The sequence below is a fragment of the Tupaia chinensis genome, unplaced genomic scaffold (assembly GCF_000334495.1).
Source record: "Tupaia chinensis unplaced genomic scaffold, TupChi_1.0 Scaffold000271_1, whole genome shotgun sequence".
NCBI classification, from domain to species: Eukaryota; Metazoa; Chordata; class Mammalia; order Scandentia; family Tupaiidae; genus Tupaia; species Tupaia belangeri.
In genome coordinates this window covers 2711148-2733348 of record NW_006159752.1, presented here as the reverse complement: position 1 = coordinate 2733348, position 22201 = coordinate 2711148, and the positions used below count along the sequence as shown (strand labels likewise).

At 38.9% G+C, this 22201-nt stretch overlaps 1 protein-coding gene across 22 annotated transcripts in view; it reads left to right on the top strand.

The window, feature by feature from the left end:
* PCM1 (pericentriolar material 1) overlaps window positions 1-22201 on the top strand; it is a 120682-nt gene that overhangs the window by 8581 nt on the left and 89900 nt on the right. For 7 of the 22 annotated variants that reach the window (XM_027772331.1, XM_027772339.1, XM_027772333.1 and 4 more), the window contains 7 exons: window positions 6193-6306; window positions 7247-7492; window positions 9545-9814; window positions 12881-13051; window positions 13234-13350; window positions 20337-20514; window positions 20666-20755. In XM_027772331.1, coding sequence (XP_027628132.1) covers window positions 6211-6306; window positions 7247-7492; window positions 9545-9814; window positions 12881-13051; window positions 13234-13350; window positions 20337-20514; window positions 20666-20755 — 1168 coding nt within the window. In that variant the 5' untranslated portion in view covers window positions 6193-6210. The remainder of the gene's footprint in view (window positions 1-6192; window positions 6307-7246; window positions 7493-9544; window positions 9815-12880; window positions 13052-13233; window positions 13351-20336; window positions 20515-20665; window positions 20756-22201) is intronic. The other 15 variants (XM_027772338.1, XM_027772337.1, XM_027772335.1 and 12 more) reach the window with 3 other exon arrangements.

The following is a 22201-nucleotide window of genomic DNA, read 5'->3' as shown; positions in this document are numbered from 1 at the left end:
AAGGTAATTAAATGCCAGGCCCTAAGGCATCTAGGTTTACTGTTGGTTAATTTCTATGTCTGGGATGGTGCTGGGTATGTCTCCTGGGAGAACTGAAAAAATAGTGACTGAAACCATTTTTCTGTGTTCTGTGATTGAGATGAAGAATCATAGTTAAGAAAGACAGGGTAAGCTCTAAATAAATTTTTTTCGAAATTGTTAGCAAATTACCCTATTAGTTTAATAATCCTATATCATAGAGTTGTAAAGATAGGATGATCTAATAGACATAAAATATTTAGTGTGATACTTAACATGTAGTAACCAAAATAAATGTGAGCTATGATTAATTTTTCCAGTTGGGTATATTTATAGATCCCCTTTATTGGGCTGATATTATTTTACCTAGGAAGATACTCAGCTTATTGAATATCTTGTTGAGGTTAGCCCTAGAACCAGACCTGGGCCTCCCCTAAGTCCCCCAGCTTCCCAGGCAGTGGTACCGTCAGTGCGCCCCGGCAGCTAGGCTACCTGTCGTATTCTTGCTTTCCTTTTGCACATACTACACTTTTTTCTGATATATTTATTCTTTTTTAAATTACATTAAAATTATTTTAATTTGCTATGGGGCACATGTGCTCAACCACAGAGAGACAGAAACAGAGAGACAGAGAAAGCAAGCTGCCAGGTCCAGGACTTGAACTGTGGTTGGTTGGCCATGTAGGAGTCCAGTGCTTTAATTACCACATTGCCTTCTGGCCCCTGCCCTCTTTTAACTTTTTTTTTTCTTTTTTTTTTTAATCAATAAAGGCACATGTGCTCACTGGGGGCAGGAAGAGAAAAAGAGAAAGAGAGTAAGTGAGAAATCACCCCCTCTCCCCCAGGAGAGATGACCATGCCACACAGTCCCTTTTACATTCTCATCTTGGGATTTTGGGCATGCATGCACATGTGCTCAGCATGATTTGTTTTGTACACGCACCTGGTGTGATTTTTCAAGCCACCAGATCCAAGACTCAAACTGTGGTCCACAGTGTGAGAGTCCAGCGCCTTAACCACAACGCCACTTGCTGACTCCCATCCCAGCTTGATTTTCAAGCTACTGGGTCCAGGACTCGAACTGTAGTAGGCGATGTGGGAGTCCAGTGCCTACAGTCCAGTCCACTACCCCATCTGCTGGTCTCTTCTGACTTATTTATTCTTAAAGATGAATTTTACAATCATTTTGTCAACTTCCAAGAAGAATCTCAGTGGGATTTTTATTTTAATTAAATTAAGCATGTACATTTCTAAAAATGTTGTGTTTGTAACATTTAGTTTTCCCTGTAGGGTAGTTTGTTTTTCTACTTCTTCACATTTTCTCTCTTTTTTTTTTTGGAGAGGTTTTTGACTATAGGGCGCAAGTGCTCACCAGAAAGACGGAGAGAGAAAGCGAGAAATCACCTCCCATGGGGGATGGTCACGCTGTAATCCCTCCTCCTCCATTCTCCTCTGTTCTCTCGGGATCTTGGGCATAGATGCACATGCGCCCGGCGTGAGTTTAAGCCACCAGGTCCGGGACTCGAACCTTAAGCCCCCAGGTCCGGGACTCGAACCATGGTTGACTACATGGGAGTCCAGCAACATAGCCATTATGCCAACTGCTGGTCTCCAGATTTTCTCTTTTAATAGTGTCTTATAGTGCTTCATGTGTGACAAAGATGTATTATTATTCCTAGATATTTTTTATATTTTTGTCACTATTATAAGTGGTATTATTTTGCACATTATGTTTTAATTATTTAACTTCATTTATTATTATTTTTTTCTTATTTAATTTTATTATTATTATGTTTTACATTTTTTTTTTACATTTTACTGATTCAAAAAAATACCTTAAACTAAAACTTTGGACAAAGCTAGAATCTAGTTACAAGTGCACTGTAATTTTCTTCTGAAACATTTTAAATTAATTTATTAATTTACATTCATTCCCTGAACATTGTCACAGCATACTTAACGTGATTTCCCATCCAAAATATACTGCATAGTGGCCTAATCATACATGTTATCGTCATTATTTTTCCATTTCTAGTTTCATATAAATGTATGTGTATATATATATATATATACAGGAAATAAGAAATGGAAAAATATTTGTTGATGAACACACGTGGCCATGCCTCATTCCCTTCTCTTCCATTCTCCTCTCGGGATCTTGGGCACGCACGCACACACGCCTGGCATGAGTTTTAAGCCACCGGGTCCAGGATGCAAACCACGGTCGACTGTGTGGGAATCCAGCGACATAGCCATTATGCTAACTGCTGGTTCCCTCTCTAGGGTTTTTTAAGACAAGTCCTTTAAGAATACTGCTTTTCTCTTTTTAATATTAGTATTTCTGTTCATGTTTTTCTGTTTGATGGGACCTTTGAAACAGTAATGGATGTATGACGTTTTTGTTTTGGTCTTTAATAGGGATGTCTTTCGTGTCTTAATTTAAGCATACTATTGACTACTGGTTTAAAATGTATGATGGGATTTAAAAATGTTCATATCAGGGGCCAGCCGGTGACGTGGTATTTAAGGCACTGGACTCCCACATGGCCAGCCGTGGTCTGAATCCTGCACCTGGTGGCTTGAACATAACGCAGGTCACTGGTGTGCCCAGAAATCAGAGGAGGAGAGTGAGGAAAAGGGATCGTGGCATGGTATTCCCCCACCCAGATGATTTCATCTTTGCCTTTCACTGTTTCTATCTGGCTAACACATGTGCCCTATGGCAAAAACCTAAAAAAAAAGTTCATTGCAATATGAATTAAAAGTACAACTTAATTTTGGTACTGCTGTATGTTTATAATTCATTCATAGCTTTTTTATAATACACATTTTCAATGATCTTAAAGATCCCTTCATACTTTTCATCTCTTCAGAGAATTATTAAATGAATATATGCTCATTGAAAAGAACACAAATGGTGTAAAAATATATAACTGTGAGGAAGTATTTGGAATTTTAAAGATTTTTCAAATTTGTATTGTGTTGAATTTTATTATCACATCACTGTATTGAGATGATCCAAATTTAATTGTGGGGCTGGCAAGTGGTGTGATGGTTAATGGCGCTGGATTCCCACATGGCCAACCATGGTTCAAGTCCGGACCTGGTGGCTTTCTTTCTCGCTTTTTCTCTCTCTCTGGTCACATTGGAAAATAATAATAATAAATAAAGTTAAAATATATAAAAAATTTAACTTGCTATCCACATTAATCTGTGAATGTAGTATATTATTTTGATAGATATTTTAATGTTAAAATATCCCTAGGAGGAAAAAAAAATATCCCCAGGATAAATCCTACTTTGTAATAGATGATAGTCTTTCTGCTAATTATGCCATGAGAAATGGGATGAGTTAGGATCTTAGAATCAAAGAAGCTTGGATTTATATCTTTTTTGCCAGTGTTAGCTGAATGACCTTGGCAAAATTATTTAACTCTTTTGAATGTTAAGTTTTTTATCTGTGATCTGATGGTTTTCCCAGCCTCTAGAATTTTAGATAAAGTTACCTCAATTTTCCTCCTTCATCCATGCTCATCCCAATTTGTACAATTCCTCAGCTACTAGAAAGTCAAAGTTTTACACAAAATTATGTAGAAATCTTATTTTCTCATAATTAACTCTGCTTCTGAATCTCTGCTTCCACCACTGATGATTCTGTTTGTCATCTCTTTTTTTTTTTGAGAGGTTTTTGCTATAGGGCACGTGTGCTCGCCAGCCAGACAGAGAGAGACATAGAGACAGAAAGCAAGAAATCACCCCCCAGGGGGGATGGTCATGCCACAATCCCTTCTCCTCCATTCTCCTCTCGGGATCTTGGGCACGCACGCACACATGCCCTGCGTGAGTTTAAGCCACCGGGTCCGGGATGCGAACCGCAGTCGACTACTTGGGAGTCCAGCGATATAGCCATTACGCTAACTGCTGGTCCCTGTTTGACATCTCTTTGACACAGATAGGAAATCCAGTCCTTCCCTTGATTTTCCTGTGCACACGCAAAAATCCCACGTAGTTTTTGTGGAAGGGCATGTGAGTTTGGAAAACTTTACCATGGTAGTGCATTCCTGTGATCCCAGCTATTGAGGGAGGCTGAGGCAGGAGGAGCATGAGCTTGAAGCAGCCTGGGCAACATAGTATTGAGAAGTGAGAGGAAGTTTATGGAAGAGTTGGTTGTGGTACTGTGTGCTGTGGCCCCAGATGGGAGGCTGAGGTAGGAGGAGGATCATTACACTGTGAGATCCTACCTTTAAAAAAACAACAAAAACAAAAAACACAGGTGGCATTTTTTAAAAACATCTTTTAGCCACTGCACTCTTGGCTTTTTATTGGTCCTTCACCCACCTAGTTCTGCTGCTTTTTCCTTACCTTCTCATCATCTTGATTACCATTCTGATACATCTTTCTTTTTTTAAAAAAAAATTGCTACAGGGTATGCGTGCTTGCTGGAGAGAAAAAGGAATGGGGAGAAGTGAGAAAGCAACCCCTCCCCATTGGAATAGGCATGCCACAGTCCCTTCTCCATTTCTCCTTTCAGAATTTTGGGCATATATGCACTGCTCTGAGTGTGTTTTCAAGCCTCTAGTACCAGGACTGAAACCGTGCAGTCAGCTATGTGGAATCCTGTCACCTTCACTTTTTTTCCTATTACAACTGGAATTTTCTCTTGTCATGCAGAGCAGGTCTACTCCCTTTCAGTCTTTGGCACACACCTAATGCCATGTCCTTGGAGTATCTCTTCTGCCTCACGTTCATTGTTAGAACAGACTTTTTCTAAGAGAAGTTCTGATAACTTTTAATAATTTCTGTCTTGTTGCTTTGCCTTTTAGGGCTGGATTAAATAAATTAAATAAATTAAATAAAATAATCTTAAAGCATCCAGGCTAGTGTGTCAAATGGATATTCAGAAGTTTTCCTTTCTCTGTCATTCTAGCTACTTAACTTACCATGTTAATTATAACATGCGGGTAGCAGCTAAATAATTTTGTCTCTGATGTGCAGTCGACAGTGTTTTTATTTATTAATTTATTTCATAAGATCAGGATCTCTGGTTGGCAGGCTGCATGGAGGTTGAGGCGATTGCATCCCACATGACCAACTGCGTGCTTCAAATCCCAGACCACCAGATCTAGTAGTTTGAAAAACACACTGGGGGGAAAAAAACAAACAAACAAACACTGGGGGGACCAGCAGGTAGTGTGGTAGTTAAGGTGCTGGACACTTCTCATGGCCAACCACAGTTTGAGTCCCGGACCTGGTGGCTGGCTTTCTTACATTGCTTTCTTTCACTACCCTGAGTCTACTTCTGAGTGCCTCTGCTGAACAGAACTTTCTCTTCACAGACCAGCTTTTTCTTTCCTTTTTTGGAGAGGTTTTTGCTGTAGGGTGCGTGCGCTCACCAGAAAGACTGAGAGACAGAAAGCGAGAAATCATCCCCCGGGGGGATGGCCACACCGCAATCCCTTCTCCTCCATTCTCCTCGCGGGATCTCGGGCATATGTGCACACGCACCCGGCGTGAATTTTAAGCCATCGGGTCCGGGACTTGAACTGCAGTCAACTACATGGGCGTTCAGCAACATAGCCATTACACTAACTGCTGGTCCCAGACCAGCCTTTTCTTTGGTTCATGTGGTATATGGCCTGCCCATCATTCTAAAGTTTTCAGTTCTGGCTGCAAGTAGACACTGATTAGTTATTTCTTAGATCCAATTTAAAATGTTGAAGTAGATTATTATTTTTTACATTCCTTCTCTTTCTCTCTCTCCCTCTCTCTGTCTCTGTCTCTGTCTCTTTATGGTCAAATTAAATGAATGAATAAATAAAATTAATTCTTTAAAAAATAAAAACACGTTGGGTGCATGTGTATATGCCACAAGTCTCGACATGAGAATGGGGAAGTGATTGTGGTATGGGCATCCCCCTGGAGAGTGATTTCTTGAATTTCTTTCCTTCTTTCTCTGTCTGTCTCTCCCTCTCCCTCCCTCCCTCCCTCTCGCACTCTCCCTTCCCACCCTCTCTCTAGCCCAGGTGAGTGCATGCACCCTATAGCAACTTTAAAAAAGAATAAAAAGGATCAGCATCTCTTCTATACTTCTGTATTGCTAATGTTCATGGGATAATCTAAAAATTGAAGTTTGTTTTTATGTGTTAAAAAGCTTAGTTTTTACGTGTTTTACAGAATATTGTTATAGCCAGTATGGCCACAGGAGGAGGTCCTTTTGAAGAAGGCATGAATGATCAAGATTTGCCAAACTGGAGCAATGAGAGTGTGGATGACCGACTCAACAATATGGTATGATATACTCTTACTGGTGTGTTGTCAACCACTAGTGCAGCTTTCCCCTGAGCAGATCTCAGTCACTTAAGTAAACACTACTGGCCAAGATACTAAGGGACCCTGGGCTGTATTATGTTAGTCGAACACACTTGGGTTGCAGGTTACAGAAATCAACTGAGTTACCTTAAACCCAAAAAAAAGAAATTTATTATACAGACATAAAGGTATTTTATGGAAACTGTGTTAACAGAATACTTCTGGGTTTTAGGCAGGGCTGGAAAAAAGAACTAGAAAGTTGTCAGGAACTTCTTTTTCACTACCCTGAGTCTGCTTCTGAGTGCCTGTGCTGAACAGAACTTTCTCTTCATAGACCAGCTGCCCCAACATTCTAAAGTTTTCAGTTCTGGCTGCAAGTAGGCACTGATTAGTTATTTCTTAGTTCCAATTTAAAATGTCGAAGTAGATTATTTCAATTTAGATTGGATAATGCAGTTCTCGTGCAGTCCTTTTGGCCAGGATGTGGTTAGGTAAGTGGTATAAAGGCCTCTAAGAACACCCACACCGGATTGGGACAGCTCCTCTAGCAGAGAACTTCATTATAAATGAGGGAAATGTCCTAATGTATTTATTTGAGGAGTAACTGAGACAGCCTTCCAGTAGGGCTAAGGTGGGAAGTTACAGAACTCTTTGTTGAATGAATTAGGTTATGTGGGTATAACTAAGTAAATGAAAGTATTTTCTGGTTAAAACTTTAAGCACTTTTTTTCATTCTATAATATTACAGTACTATAATATTATTATAATACCATTATAATTATCTCTAAGTATATGTTTATGTGAAAAATGTTTTGTCATTTTTCACTTGAAGATCAGCAGTTTTTTTTAAGTATTTCAAATTATTTTCCTTGTTTGGTAGAAACCAGATTAACTTTCACTTTTACTTTTTTTTTTAAAGGATTGGAGTGGCCAACAAAAGAAGGCAAATAGATCATCAGAAAAAAATAAGAAAAAGTTTGGAGTAGAAAGCGCTAAGAGGGTAACTAATGATATATCTCCTGAGTCGTCCCCAGGCGTTGGGAGGCGAAGAACAAAGACTCCCCACACGTTTCCGCACAGTAGATTCGTGACCCAGATGTCGGTCCCAGAGCAGGCAGAGTTAGAGAAGCTGAAGCAACGGATAAACTTCAGTGATTTAGATCAGGTTCGTGAGTTATTTTAAAAATCAAGTTATGACTGTGGGAAATACTAGAAATGGGCTAATTTGTCTTAATTAAAAATTAATCGAGTTTTTTTAGTTTCTGTGCATATGATTTTTTTTTTTTTAGTTTGCTATAGGGTGGTGCGTTACTGAGAGATAGAGAGAGAAAGGGAAACTGAGAAATCACCCGTAGAGGGGATGACCACATTGCAATCCCTTTTCCATTTTCTCCTCAGGATTTTGGGCATGCACATGTGACTGGCATGTTTTTCAAGCAGCTGGACTTGGGATTAGAACTACACAGTCCATGTGGCATCCAGCTGCCTTAAACCCATACTGCCTGCTGGCCCTATGGAAATAGTTTTTTTTTTCTTTTTTTTTTTTTTTAAGAGAGGTTTTTGCTGTAGGGGCACATGCACTCACCAGAAAGAAAGAGACAGGGAGACAGAAAGCAAGAAATCTCCCCCTCCCTCCCCAGGGGGGATTGCCACGCTGCAATCCCTTCTCCTCCATTCTCCTCTTGGGATCTTAAGCATGCTCACTCACGCGCCTGGTGTGAGTTTAAGGCACCAGGTCCAGGACGCAAACTGCGGTCAACTACATGTGAGTCCAGTGACATAGCCATTATGCCAACTGCTAGTTCCTGTAAATAATTTTACTGTGTTCTTTGGAGAAAAATAAAGTCTTCTAAGTTTTCCAAAATTTTGTCAGGTGGAATGTGCACTCACCAGAGAGTGACAGACACAGAAAGAAAGAAAGAAAGACACAGCAAGAAAGCACCCCCCTGGGGAATGGTCACATTATAATCACTTTTCCATTTCTCCCTCTTTTTTGGATTTTGCACACACATACACACTTGCTCAGAGTGTTTTTGAAGGCATTGGGTCCAGGTCTCAAATCTTGCAGTCAGACATGTGGGATATGACTTTCCCAGCCGTCTCTATCCCTGTGAAGTCTTCTTTTATTTTTGCTATGGGTAACGTGTGTTTGTTGGAGAGACAGACAGACAGACAGATAGTGAGCACCCTTTAGGGAAATGATGATGTCAGTCTCTTCTTCATTTTCCTCTTTAGATTCTGAGCATGCACACATGTGCCTGGCGTGTTTTTCCAGCCACCGGGTCCAAGGACTCTAACCTCACAGTTAACCATGTAGTATCCAGCCACCTTAATCACCATACTGCCTGGCTGGACCCTAAAAGCTTATTTCCAAACTCGCTAAAGATGAGTCGTTCTGGACTCTCTAATGCTGTATAACTTAGATGATTGCGTTATGAAATTAAAATTTGTGTTTTAGTAGTTGAATAAATTGTTGTTAAATAAACGCAAAGATCCAGTTTAGAATATTTATCATTGGCCCAGTGTGGAATGTGTTGTATTACCTGAAGTTTAGAAGAAAACTAGTTTGTGTATATAATTAAAATTTAGATCTAAAAATAAGAAATGATCAACTTTTGGTGAATGTTTTCTTGTCGCATAGTTTTTCTAAGAGATAAACAGATTTACAAATATGTAGAAAGTTAGATTTGAGTCTGATAGGACCTGATAATGTATCATTTATATCTGTCTACTGTCAAACATTTACTGTATGCAGGCACTAAACGGAATACGTTTTCTGTCAGTGTTCATGTAACACATCTTTAGGTCAGCATTCTTATAAATTAGCATTGGTTCATTGGGTTTAAAGCCTATAGAAATTCTTTAAGCACGTAACGAATAGTAATACTAACTTTATTATTACAATTTTTTCATTTGATCAGGGAGAGACAGACTGAGCGAGCGAGATTGAGAGGGAAAGTGAGGAAACAAGCCACCAGGTCTAGGACGTGAATGTGGTTGACCACGTGGGAGTCCAGCACCTTTACCACCAGACCACCTGCTGGGCCCCAAATTATGTTTTAGTGATAGTATTTTGTAGATCTGAAGCTCTTTGAAATCTCACTACAAAGCTGTCCATGCATACTTCCTGAATCTAAGGAGAACTAAGAACATTAGAATTTTTAAAAAACATGTTGAAATACTAATGTTTGTGTGATGTAATTTCTTTTATATATAGAGAAGCATTGGAAGTGATTCTCAAGGCAGAGCAACAGCTGCTAACAACAAACGTCAGCTTAGCGAAAATCGAAAGCCCTTCAACTTTTTGCCTATGCAGATTAATACTAACAAAAGCAAAGATGCTGCTACTGGTCCTCAAAAGAGAGACGTGATTGGATCGGCACAGTGTAAAGAATTGTTCGCCTCTGCTTTAAGCAATGACCTTTTGCAAAATTGTCAAGTCTCTGAAGAAGATGGGAGAGGGGAGCCCGCAATGGAGAGCAGCCAGGTGGTAACATTTATTTCTGTTGCTTATGTTTTCATGAACTTCAAAATTTAAACATTGAGATTTAGAAAGATAAAGGCTGGACATGGTACAGTGGTAAAATGCAATGCTCTGTGAGGCTGATCCATGTAGGAATGTCCAGGTTCATGTCCAGAGACCTCTCAGTATGCTGGGCACATGTGTGCTCACTATCCAGGGCTGGCTGGGGTGGAACACAGCATCAAGACCATGTTGGGTCTGCCATTTCTCTCTCTCTCTCTGTTTCTCACAGAAGAAATAAAATAATTAAAAGATTTAGGGCTGACCTTGTGGGTAAGTGCTGTGCTTTGAAAGCCGGATCCCATATGACCAACCATGATTTGAGTTCCTCTCCTGGCAACTGGCTTAAGAAATACACTGGGTGCATGTGTGTGTGTGTGTGCATGTGCCCGGAATCCTGACAAGATGAAGGAGCGGAGGAAGGGGGGTTGTGATGTGGCTTCCCCTGTCTGAGGGGTGCTTTCTCTCTCTCTCTCTCTGGTAAGCATGTATGTCCTCTGGTGATAATTTTAAAAAAGACAAGGTTATCTTAGATTATGAACATAGTAAAATAGTAAAGTTAGGTGGAAATGAAGTACTTTCATAATTCTCATTAGCCTGTCAGATTTATTTAATCCAAAATGATTGTAGAAATGGCATATTCAGGTGATTTGAGAAATGCAATGCTCTGTGAGGCTGATCCATGTAGGAATGTCCAGGTTCATGTCCAGAGACCTCTCAGTATGCTGGGCACATGTGTGCTCACTATCCAGGGCTGGCTGGGGTGGAACACAGCATCAAGACCATGTTGGGTCTGCCATTTCTCTCTCTCTCTCTGTTTCTCACAGAAGAAATAAAATAATTAAAAGATTTAGGGCTGACCTTGTGGGTAAGTGCTGTGCTTTGAAAGCCGGATCCCATATGACCAACCATGATTTGAGTTCCTCTCCTGGCAACTGGCTTAAGAAATACACTGGGTGCATGTGTGTGTGTGTGTGCATGTGCCCGGAATCCTGACAAGATGAAGGAGCGGAGGAAGGGGGGTTGTGATGTGGCTTCCCCTGTCTGAGGGGTGCTTTCTCTCTCTCTCTCTCTGGTAAGCATGTATGTCCTCTGGTGATAATTTTAAAAAAGACAAGGTTATCTTAGATTATGAACATAGTAAAATAGTAAAGTTAGGTGGAAATGAAGTACTTTCATAATTCTCATTAGCCTGTCAGATTTATTTAATCCAAAATGATTGTAGAAATGGCATATTCAGGTGATTTGAGGCTTCTGGTTTTTTTGTCAAGTACTGTATTGCCGATTTAGTAAAGGGGGTTTGGGAACAAAGTGACAGTTTATTTTTTAAATTTTTGCCATAGGGCACGTCTGCTCGCAGAAAAGAGAGACAGTGAGAGAGAAAATGAGAAATCACCTCCCAGGAGGATGGCCATACTGCATTCTCTTCTCCCTTCTCAGGATTTTGGGCATGTATGCACATGGTACTTGTATTTTTCAAGTTGCCAGGTCCAGGACTCAAATTGTAGAGTTAGCCATGTGAGATCCCATGCCTTAACCACCATGCCACCTGCCGGCCCAGTTAAGACTTTTTAAAAATAGTGATAGTCTTTTGAAAAGTATTTTTAAAACTGTAATACTTTTAATTAATGTATTTTTAAGAACTTATATAAACATTAGAAGAAAAATTTCTCTAAGAGGTAGTTTATCTTCATGTGTAGTTCAATATTTAGTAAGAGATAACTATCTATTACAGATAGGCTGGCAGCATTGTGTACTGGTTAAGTTGTGTGAATGGAAAGCTGGGTTTCACATGGCTAACCACAGCTTGAGTCCTGGCTCCTACATTTTGCTAAACAACCAGGCCTTTGTGTGTGTGTGTGTGTGTGTGTGTGTGTGTGTGTACACGTGCATGCCCAAATCCAAGTGGAATGGAGAAATGGAGGAGAAAGGATTGTGGTGTAACCATGTCTCATCGTTGTGTGTGCATGATTGCTCATAATCTCACTCTGGTGAATGCTTACACCCACTGGCAGTTAAAGACATTTTTTAAAATTTATTTTTAATCCTTAATTTTTGCTATAGGACACATTTGCTGTCTGGAGAGAGAGAGAAAGAATGTGAGAAAACAACCCCAGGGGATGGCCACAGCAAGCCCTTCTCCATTCTCTTCTTGGGATTTTGGACATACTCACATGCACACATACCCAGTGTGTTTTTCCAGCTCCCAGGTCTTGAAACACTCAGCTGGCCATGTGGGATCCAGCCATTCCAACCACCTTGCTACCAGCTAATCCAACGTTTGTTTTTATTAATTAAAAAAAATTTTATTTTATTTATTATTACTTTAAAAAAAATTTTTATTTGCTATAAGGCATACACACTCACCAGAGAGAGGAAGAATGAGAAAGTAAGAAACCAAGCAGCTAGGGGTGAGTGCGGGGAGAAAGAAAAAGAAAGTGAGAAAGCAAGCTGCCAGGTCCGAGACTCAAACCATAGTCGGCCATGTGGGAGTCCAGCACCTCAACCATCATGCTGCCTGCTGGCCTCGCAAAATTTATGTACGTACATATGTATGTATATATGTATGTATGTGGTTTTTGCTATAGGACGTGTGTGCTTGTCAGAAAGATAGAGACAGAGAGACAGAAAGCAAGAAATTACCCCCGGGGGTAATTTCTTGGGAACTTGGGCACGCACGTGTACACACCCAGCTTGAGTTTAAGCCACCAGATCTGGGACTCGAACTGTAGTTGACTACGTGGGAGTTTAGCAATATAGCCTTTACTCCGACTGCTGGTCCTGCAAAATTTAATTTTAAATTTTTAAGCATTTCAAGTTTTTAGTAGTTCCAGTTATGTTTTTATTAAAACCTTAAGTTTGATTCAGATTTTTTGTTAAGTTTGTATAAATTCATATGATAAATCTAGAAGTATCTCTGGTTATTGTCTTTGAAATTAAAATCTATAAAATTGTTAGTATTGAATTTTTCCCAGTTTTACATATTTTGTGCATTCATACTGATTTTTCTTTTTAATGTTTCCTCTGCAGATTGTAAGCAGGCTTGTTCAAATTCGTGACTATATTACTAAAGCTAGTTCCATGCGGGAAGATCTTGTGGAGAAAAATGAAAGATCTGCTAATGTGGAGCGCCTTACTCATCTAATAGATCACCTTAAAGAACAAGAAAAGTCATACATGAAATTTCTCCAAAAGATTCTTGTAAGTTTTGGATCTTTTAAATAATGTTTGAGTTGATTTTGTAGTCTATCAATGTACATATACTGATGACATTCAGATGTCACCCCAGAGGAGTTAACATTTTCAAAAAATCGTGCCATCCATTATAACATTTTATTGCCCTTTTTAATAGTTGTATGATTTATACCACTAAAATATTTCAGGCTAGAGAAAATGAGGAGGAGGATGTTCGGACTATAGATTCAGCTGTGGGATCTGGTTCTGTAGCTGAGAGCACATCGCTAAACATAGATGTGCAGTCTGAGGCTTCAGATGCCACGGTAAGCCACTTTTTGGTAATTAAAAGTGCTGGAAATGGAGATGTAACTTTTCTTCCAGTTTTCAAGATGATGTTAATAGGCTTTCCTTAATAAAAAGTATATTCTAGGGGAGAAACCCTCAAATTGTTAATGCTGTATGTATTTTTTAAATGTGGGGAAGTTTTGAGTTTGAATTTTTTTCCAACTAAAATAGTTTTAGTGGTTGATTTCAAATCTCGTAATTTCTGATCTTCAGCCTAACAGAAACATTTTTCTAGTTTGTTTTGTTAAACACAGGTAAGGAAAGTCATGACGTATTTTTTCTGTTTTCCTATGCAAAAATGCTTTATGACTTTCCTGACAACCCAGTAATTTTAAGAAACCTTAATAAAGTTAAAATTCATTGTGGCTACAAGGGCTATAAGTACAGAATATTGTTAGTGATTACTTAGATATGCCCTATCGGAACAGTCTCCAAGTTCATTTGCTGTTTGAGGACTTGTTATAAGGGTTTTGGAATTTTTCATTTATCAGATTCTGGGCTATTATAGCAAAACAAGATGACTGAAAAATTGAGAGTAAAGACTACTGTAGGGGGCAGATAGCATTTACATTATGATTTGTTTACAATGAGAAAAATACTGGAATTTTAAAGTCTACATAGTGAAATTTATCAAGGAACTGTTCTTTGGAAAAACAATCAGGAATTTATGAAACTTTGAAGAAATATTTGTAAAATAAACTTAGTTCATATAAGCTAGTGTGCTTTGAAACTAGTGTAATTAAAAGAATTCTTTTTGGGTTTTAATTTGTCAGAGGGAGCATGTACTTGCTGGAGAAAGATGCGGATGGGAAGTAAGAAAGTATCCCATAGAATCCCCCATGGGGAATGATCACACCGTATTCTTTTCTCCATTTCTCCTTCCTTTTGGGATTCTGAGCTTGCATACACACATACCTAGCATGTTTTTAAGCTGCTGGGTCCAGGACTCATACCATGCAGTTGGCTATGTGTTATCTAGCCGCCTTAACCACCACACCACCAGCTGGCCCAAATTTTTAAAAAGAGCAAAATTAATTTTAAAAATTGTACCTTTTAAAATTTATTTTTGAGATCATGCCTTTTATAAACACTAGTGTGCTTTTAAGCATTTTTCTTTTAGCAAATGTGCCAAATTCAGTGTATTAGTAAACTTAAATCTGTTACCAATAAAGCTTTTTTTTTGTTTGTTTGAAAGGATAACCATGTAGGTCTATTATTTGTTTTTGAATTATGTTCCAAAATACCATTCAGCATTGGGAATTTGAGGGTTTGTTTCCTTTTACTATTGACCTGCATAGTTTCTTAGCTGCCTCCTCTCTCTTTCCTGCCCTTCCTAATTTGAAGTGGAAATTTGAATTTTTTTCTCTACATTATTTTTGGCAGGAGATACTCAGAGGGCTTGATCCAAACAGTTATTGAAGAATGGATTCTACTGTGGGGAAATTGTTTTCTATTACAGTATAGTGCGGAGAATATCTTCTTCCTTATATTCCAACAGAAATGGGAAGGGTTGGGTAGTGTGGGTAAAGACATTTTGTTGGAGAAGGGGGGAGATGCTATAGTTGATAATTATAATGTGTACTAGCATCTGAAGTGTTCGCTGGGATGAGATTTATTTCTCTTTTTTATCCCTTGTTAGTTTTACTATAGGCATATGTGCTTGTTAGAGAAAATGAGAAGTCGCCTCCTAGTGAGAATAGCCACACTGCAGTCCTTTCTCCATTCTTGGGATTTGGGGCAAACACAGGCACACACGCCCAGCCTGCTGGGTCTGGGACTCATCCACCATGTAGGATCCAGTGCCTTAACCTCCATACCACCTACTGGCTTGAGAATTTCTTTTATAGTAGTATGAAATCATGACATGAAAGTCTAATTATAATAGATAACAGAATAAATGTTAAAATATGTTTTAGTTGTTGTATGACTTGGAAATTGACCAGGATATGACTTGATTTAATTGTAATAAGCTATAGCCTAGTCTACAGACATTTAGAAGTTTAAGTCAGTTTTATTGCCATTTGAGAGATACATTAATGATATTTTTTTTTGAGAGGTTTTTGCTTTAGGGCACGTGCGCTCACCAGACAGAGAGAGAGAGAGAGACAGAAAGTGAGAAATCACCCCGCAGGGGGGCATGGCCACGCCGCAATCCCTTCTCCTCCGTTCTCCTCTCGGGATCTTCGGCACACACACACATGCGCCCGGCGTGAGTTCACGCCACTGGGTCTGGGACTCGAACCATGGTCGACTACATGGGAGTCCAGCGACATAGCCATTACGCTAACTGCTGGTCCCCATTAATATTTTTTTAATAAAAAGATGGACTTGGAAATTTTTGTATTAATTTACAAGACTGGCGTATATGCAAACACAGTTTATGTTAAGAAATTAATATGACCATACATTGAGCACAAACTAGGGAATTCAACTTCACAAGGACAGGTTTCAGGCATTGATACTATTATTAAGGCCAAAAGGGAAAGGTAACAGACTACTTCAGAATGACAGAGAACTGAGGCCTAATAAGAAATAGAGCTGAAAGCAGATTTCTCTCGAGGGCATACCTCACAGTATTTAACCTGAGAAGTCTCTAAATGAGCACCTTTTTGTTCATATTTCCTCCTCTTTGCTTTCCTGTAATTATTATTGCTCTTAAATATATAAATGGTTAACATGGTTAATTATTATACTAAAATTTGTTTTAATAAAATGCTATATCCCTTGGTATTTTTCTTTCTTTCTTGACTGTAATGGATTACCACTAGCTGTTTTTAAGTTAGATTAATCTGAGTTCTCTAACTATAATGGTGCATGAATCACTGTTTTATCTTCTTTGGGCTTACAGTTTTTCTTTCTTCACATGAAAACATTAGAGTATGTATTGTGTGAAGCTGTCTCAATCTAGTGGAGGAAAGTAAGTCTTAGGGTTTTCCAAAATTGGTCTGCTGTATATATGTAACATGGGATTTCATGTCTAGGTTTTTTGGGTTTTTTTTGTCTGTAAACTCTATGTAATAGAGGAAAGTTGCTCAAAAAACATTCAAATAATAATGTATTTGAAGAATGAACATAAGTCCTGGTTTCCTTTTAGATTCATTCCAGGTACCATCTTCTTATTCCTGGACATATTTATCTCCATTTTCTCATCTTCCCTTTCTTTATATTTGAGAGAAACAGAGAGGGAAAGTGAGAAATCATTCCCTGGGTGGGGGATGACCCTACCCCAGTCCCTCTCCATTCTGCATGAAGGATTCTGGGCATGCACACACATGCGCTTGGCGTCATTTTCAAGTCACTGTGTCCAGGACTCGAACTGTGGTTGGTCATGTGGGAATCTAGCCACCTTAACCACTATGCCACCTGCTGGACCGTTGGCTGAGCTTTTCTAGTATCAATCTGAATGTTGTTTACATGGATGCAAAAGTTATTAAGCAGTAATGTGACTTCATTAATTTCAAAAATAGAAATTTATTTTGGATTAATGAAAAATCTGAATAGCTTCTCATTTTTTATAGTAGGATATCACTGTTTTACAAGTAAATACTGCTAACAAGTTTTAAAAATTGTTTTTAAATTTTGCTTTTTAAAGAATAACATTTTATTTATGGCCAGCTCATGGCATGGTGGTTCAGGTGACTTGATCCCACATGGCCAACTACATAGTTCAGGTCCTGGACCCAGGGGTTTGAAAAACAATACTGTGTGTGTATGTGCACGTACCCTTGAAATCCCCAGAAGGAGGGAGAAATGGGGGATAAGGACTTGAGTCATGACCATGCCCCATCAGGGTGTGTTCTCACTTTCCCTTTCTCTCTTCCTAAGTCTGTCTCTGGAGAGTGTACACACTCTCTGGCAGATTGAAAATAAAACTTTATTTATAATATTAAATTATTTAGGGAACTCTTTAAAACTAGATGACCTAGATAGCATTGAGTCTAAACTGTTTTGAGGAGGTGAAATATGCATTCTTAAGGGTTTTTTCCTCTCCACATGACTTACCTTATTTGTGTTACATTTCTTCTCATAATTATTTGCCATTTATACTTTGTTGGAGGAATATTTGTTGATTGATGCCAATCTGGAGAGATTTCTCTGTTATTCCATTTAGATCTATAAACTATTTTGGTCTATTTTTGCATTTTAGCAGTGACTTTTCTTACATTTTTAAAAGTAATTTTGGATCGAATCTTAGAAGGCTAGTGGCTCTTTTCTTTTTTTTATTTATTTTCCGAGGGCTCAGAGGGAGAGAGGGGGAGGGAGAAATTACCTTTCAGTGCAGCATGATCCTGTTGCAGTCCCCTCCTCCATTTCTCTGTCCCATGAAGTCTTTGAGTGCATACATAGACACACACATATGACGTGTAAGCATGCTTTTCAGGCCACTGGGGCTGGAATTTGAACTGTGGAATTGGCTGTTTTGGAGCTGGATCCCTTAACTACTAGGCAAAGGGGCCAGCCCAAGGGCTAGCTATTGATAGTTATCCCTCCCCCTTCATATGTTTTTTTTCTAAGATGTAAACAGTCTTGAAATAAACCAGATATAAAAGGTAAATTAAAAAAAATCTTTTTTAAAAAGAATTATTTTCATTTTATTATTTAAATTTGGTCAAAGAGAAAGAGGGAAAAGTGAGAAAGCAAGGTGCCATGTCCAGGAATTGAACTGCGATCAACCATGTGAGAGTCCAGCGCTTCACCATTCTGCTTGCTGGTCCCTAAAAAGATAAATTTTGTCAGGAAAGAATGTTAAGTGTGTATCAGATAACTCCACTTCTGTAGACTAGGAGACAACTGAGTGAACGCTGCTTAACCCAGAAAGGGTTTTGTTTATTAGTCAACAGAAAAATCTCTAAAAAATAGTGAGTTAACCGAGATACAAGTTATTTTTTCCCATGTTCCAGAAGGCTAGACATGGTCCAGGAGTAGATAAGGCACTTAGCAGGCTATCCTGATGTGCATCAGATTTTCTAACCATGGTTTACTACCTGATCTTAACTTGCTCTGAGTACTTAACTCTGTGTCATATACTTATTTGTTCATTTTTTAATTTTATTGATTTCTATGCCTCAGGGCTCTCAGCCTTTTTATAAAATTTTATCATAGCTACTTTTGTTCATAATACTGATCGATGAGTTCTGCTTGGGGTGGTAAAGATGTTTTACCACGAAAGAAATGTTACCCAGAAAGGAATTTCACTTGAGCCACCTGTGTTCATCATGATTTTTACTAAGTCTCACATACGCACTGGAAAAGTAGATCAGGACATTTTTATACTTTCAGAAGAAATCGTTGAATTTCTTTCCTCTCTTTATAACATTGTTGGGGTGGGCCAGAATCATTCATTGAAAATTTACATAGCCCTAACAAAGGTTTGTTAGCTGTATAAACTTAAAATCGACTAAGTGCAACAAAGGGTATTTATGCAAATACTAGGTGAAATCATTGAACTTTTAAAATAATTATTTTTTAAGGTAAATTGATGAAAAATACCAATATGGTATATATGTCATGCATAATTTGATTTATAATTTCAGGTTGTATTTGAATTTGTCTTTTTGCTTGACCTTTCTTTTTGGTTTATATTTTTTAATACTTTAAAAGAAGCGTTTAAGGGAACAGCAGTTGGTGTAATAGTTACGTCACTGGAGTCCCACATGGCTGACCATGGCTCAAGTCCTGTACCTGGTAGCTTTAAACTCAAGCCAGGCACATGGGGACGAGTGCCCAAAATGCCTAGAGGAGAATGGAAAAGAAGGGATTGCAGCATGGCCATCTTCCCTGGGGTGTGATTTCTCTCTCTCTATCCCCAGTGAGAACGTGCACCCTATAGCAGAAAATCTAAAAATGAGCGTAGCACTTAAAATTCAATTATTTTATAGAAATGGTACCTAATTAGGTTGTCGGGAAAGTCATGGCATATTTTTCTCTTTTGTTATGCAAAATAAATCTGTTGTTTCTTTTTGGATGAGATGATAACATTTTGTGAGAATTGGAAGTACTTCTGTTTTATGTTTTTCGATACAACTGAGTTGACATCATTTAAGAGTAAAAAGTAGTAATGACATTTTTCATAAAAATGTTATGCCTGGAACCAGCAGTTAGCGTAATGGCTATGTCGCTGGACTCCCATGTAGTAGACCGTGGTTTGCGTCCTGAACCCGGTGGCTTAAAACTCACGCCGGGCATGTGTGCGTGCGTGCCCAAGATCCCGAGAGGAGAATGGAGGAGAAGGGATTGCGGCGTGGCTATCCCCCCTGGAGGGTGATTTCTCGCTTTCTGTCTCTATGTCTCTCTCTGTCTGGCAAGCACACGCGCCCTATAGCGAAAACCTCTCCAAAAAAAAAAAAAGTTATGCCTTATTATAGACCTAGTAATGTGATGTTATGGAATGAAAGCCTTTTCACATAAGGTCATCTAGTAAAAAATATACTTTTAAAAATTAGACCTCAGTGGGCTTCTGTGTTTTTGAGACTTTTCTTGTTGGCATGCATGTGTGTTTGTATGTGTGTTTCCTGGTGTGTGTGTGTGTGTTTTAGGAATGGGGCAGAAAGTTTCTTAGTCTGATCTTTTTTTAAAGAGATTTTGGGGCATTAACCAGTCTAAATTTGTTCCTACTTTTCTGTAAGACCTAGATCCCGTATTCCTTAGGGTATATTTGTGTATTGCTCCTTTTAAAAGTCTTCTCTGCCTTCCTATCTTCATTTTAAATGCCTTTTTCTTTCCTTATTTTAATTGTTCTTCATGTTCAGCTTGCTTATGGTCTTTCGTATGGTCTTTTACTATGAAATTACCTAGCATAACATGGCAGTTTATGTCATTTTTCCCCACTCATGTCTATACTAAAAGTATATGTTATAGTTTTAATACTAATTTATTATCTATGGACGTACTTTGCCATTGGTAGTTGAAACAGAAACATAGGTTTTCATAGTCAGATGTAAGTATTATTGGTCTTATTTTCTAGGCCAGAGATCCTCAGCAGGAGTCCATTGAAGAGATAGAAGATTTGAAGAAACAACATGATTTATTAAAAAGGATGTTGCAACAGCAGGAGCAGTTGAGAGCGCTGCAGGGACGACAGGCTGCGCTTTTAGCTCTGCAGCACAAGGCAGAGCAGGCCATTGCCGTGATGGATGACTCCGGTAGGCGGCAGTGTTGTTCTAAGTAAGGCTTAGGTGGTGATGCTATTGCAAGGTGGATGCTGGTTATTCTGTGATACATCTTGATTGTGGACTAGTTTAGAAACCTACGTTTGAGACTTACCCTGTCCTGTGCTTTTCTCCGGTTATGCAGAAAAGGTTGCAGGGACAACTCCTGACCACCATACTGTACCGTGCAGCCAGCCAGCTCGCTCTCCTTTTCATCAGAGAGTACCCTTAAGAGGTAAAAGGGACAGGTTGAATTTGTACCTCAGACCAGTAGGGCTTTTAATGCTTTTATTTCCGTTTTTTGTAAATCTTTTGTTCTTTGCTTGCCTTCCAGGGCTGAATAAAGCTTTAGGTGAGGGACCAGTAGGTGGTGTAATGGTTATATGCTGGACTCCCACGTAGTTGACTGTGATTCAAGTCCTGGACCTGGTGACTTAAAGCTCATGCTGGGCGTTTGTGGGTACGTGCCCAAGATCCTGAGAGGAGAAGGGATTGCAGTGTGGCCATCCCCCCGGGGGGTGATTTCTCACTTTCTGTCTCTGTCTCTCAGCGAGCGCACACATCAGTAAAGCTATGTTTTCTAGTAATCCGTGCTCACCATTCCATTGTAATAGTTCATATCCTTTGAGCACCCCATTTTCCCGGTGAGTTTAGTCCTCGCAGGACCCTCTTGTTACTCAGTTTATTGTGCTCTCCGACCTAGTCCACTGAGTCAGCCATCTGAGCAGGTGCTCAAGACTGGCTTGCTCTTGTAGTAAGAATGCAGTTGTATGTAGTGTAGCATAAAGTAGTAATTACACAGATTTTTGGCCCCCTTTATTTTCTTTGTAAAATCATAGTACTGATAGTTTTTATATTTAGGAGATAAATAATTGGGGGGGAATATTAAAATATTTTAATATGAAGACTAATAATAATAGATCGGCTAAGGGCTAGTTTTTTAAGTATTTTTCAAGTTTGGACTATCAGATTTCAAAGACATTTGATAGTTATATTACTCTCAAATATTTATATCGTTTGATTTGGTCATCAGAGAACTATGTTAGTGGCCAGAGCTTTTATTCTTACTCCTATTTTATATAGAAGGAGCTCTATACACAGAATTTATGACTTGCCTAGGCTTCGTGGAATTTTAGTAGGCTCAAATCTCTAAAATTCTGTGTCAGAATGTTGTTTTTTTGTTTTATTTGTTTAGATGTTTCCCATAGGTTGTGTGCAAAGAGACAAGAGATAGAGAGAAAATGAGAAATAACCCCTTGGGGCTGACCACACCGCAGTCCTTCTTCCATTCTCCTCTCAGGATTTTGAGCATGTACACACACGCCTGGTGTGTTGCTCAGGCCTCCAGGTCCAGAACTTGAACTGGGGGTAGGCTGTGTGGGATCCAGCACCTTCCTCACCACACCACCTACGGGGCCAACTTTTCTTTTTCTTTTTAAAGTAGGCACATAATTTCTTTATTAAAAGGTATATTTTCATGAGCCAGGACATACGAACAGAATGATTAAGAGTTTAAATTTGAGTTTATTTTTTATACTGTCTCAAGAACAATTTTAGCCTAGTAATTTTAAAATAGATTTGCTCCTGTATTTATGAGATTTTGCAGGGAAATAACTACTGAAAAACCAGAATTCTGGTATTTAATCTTTTAGCATGTAAGAGAGACAAGCACAGTTGTCTT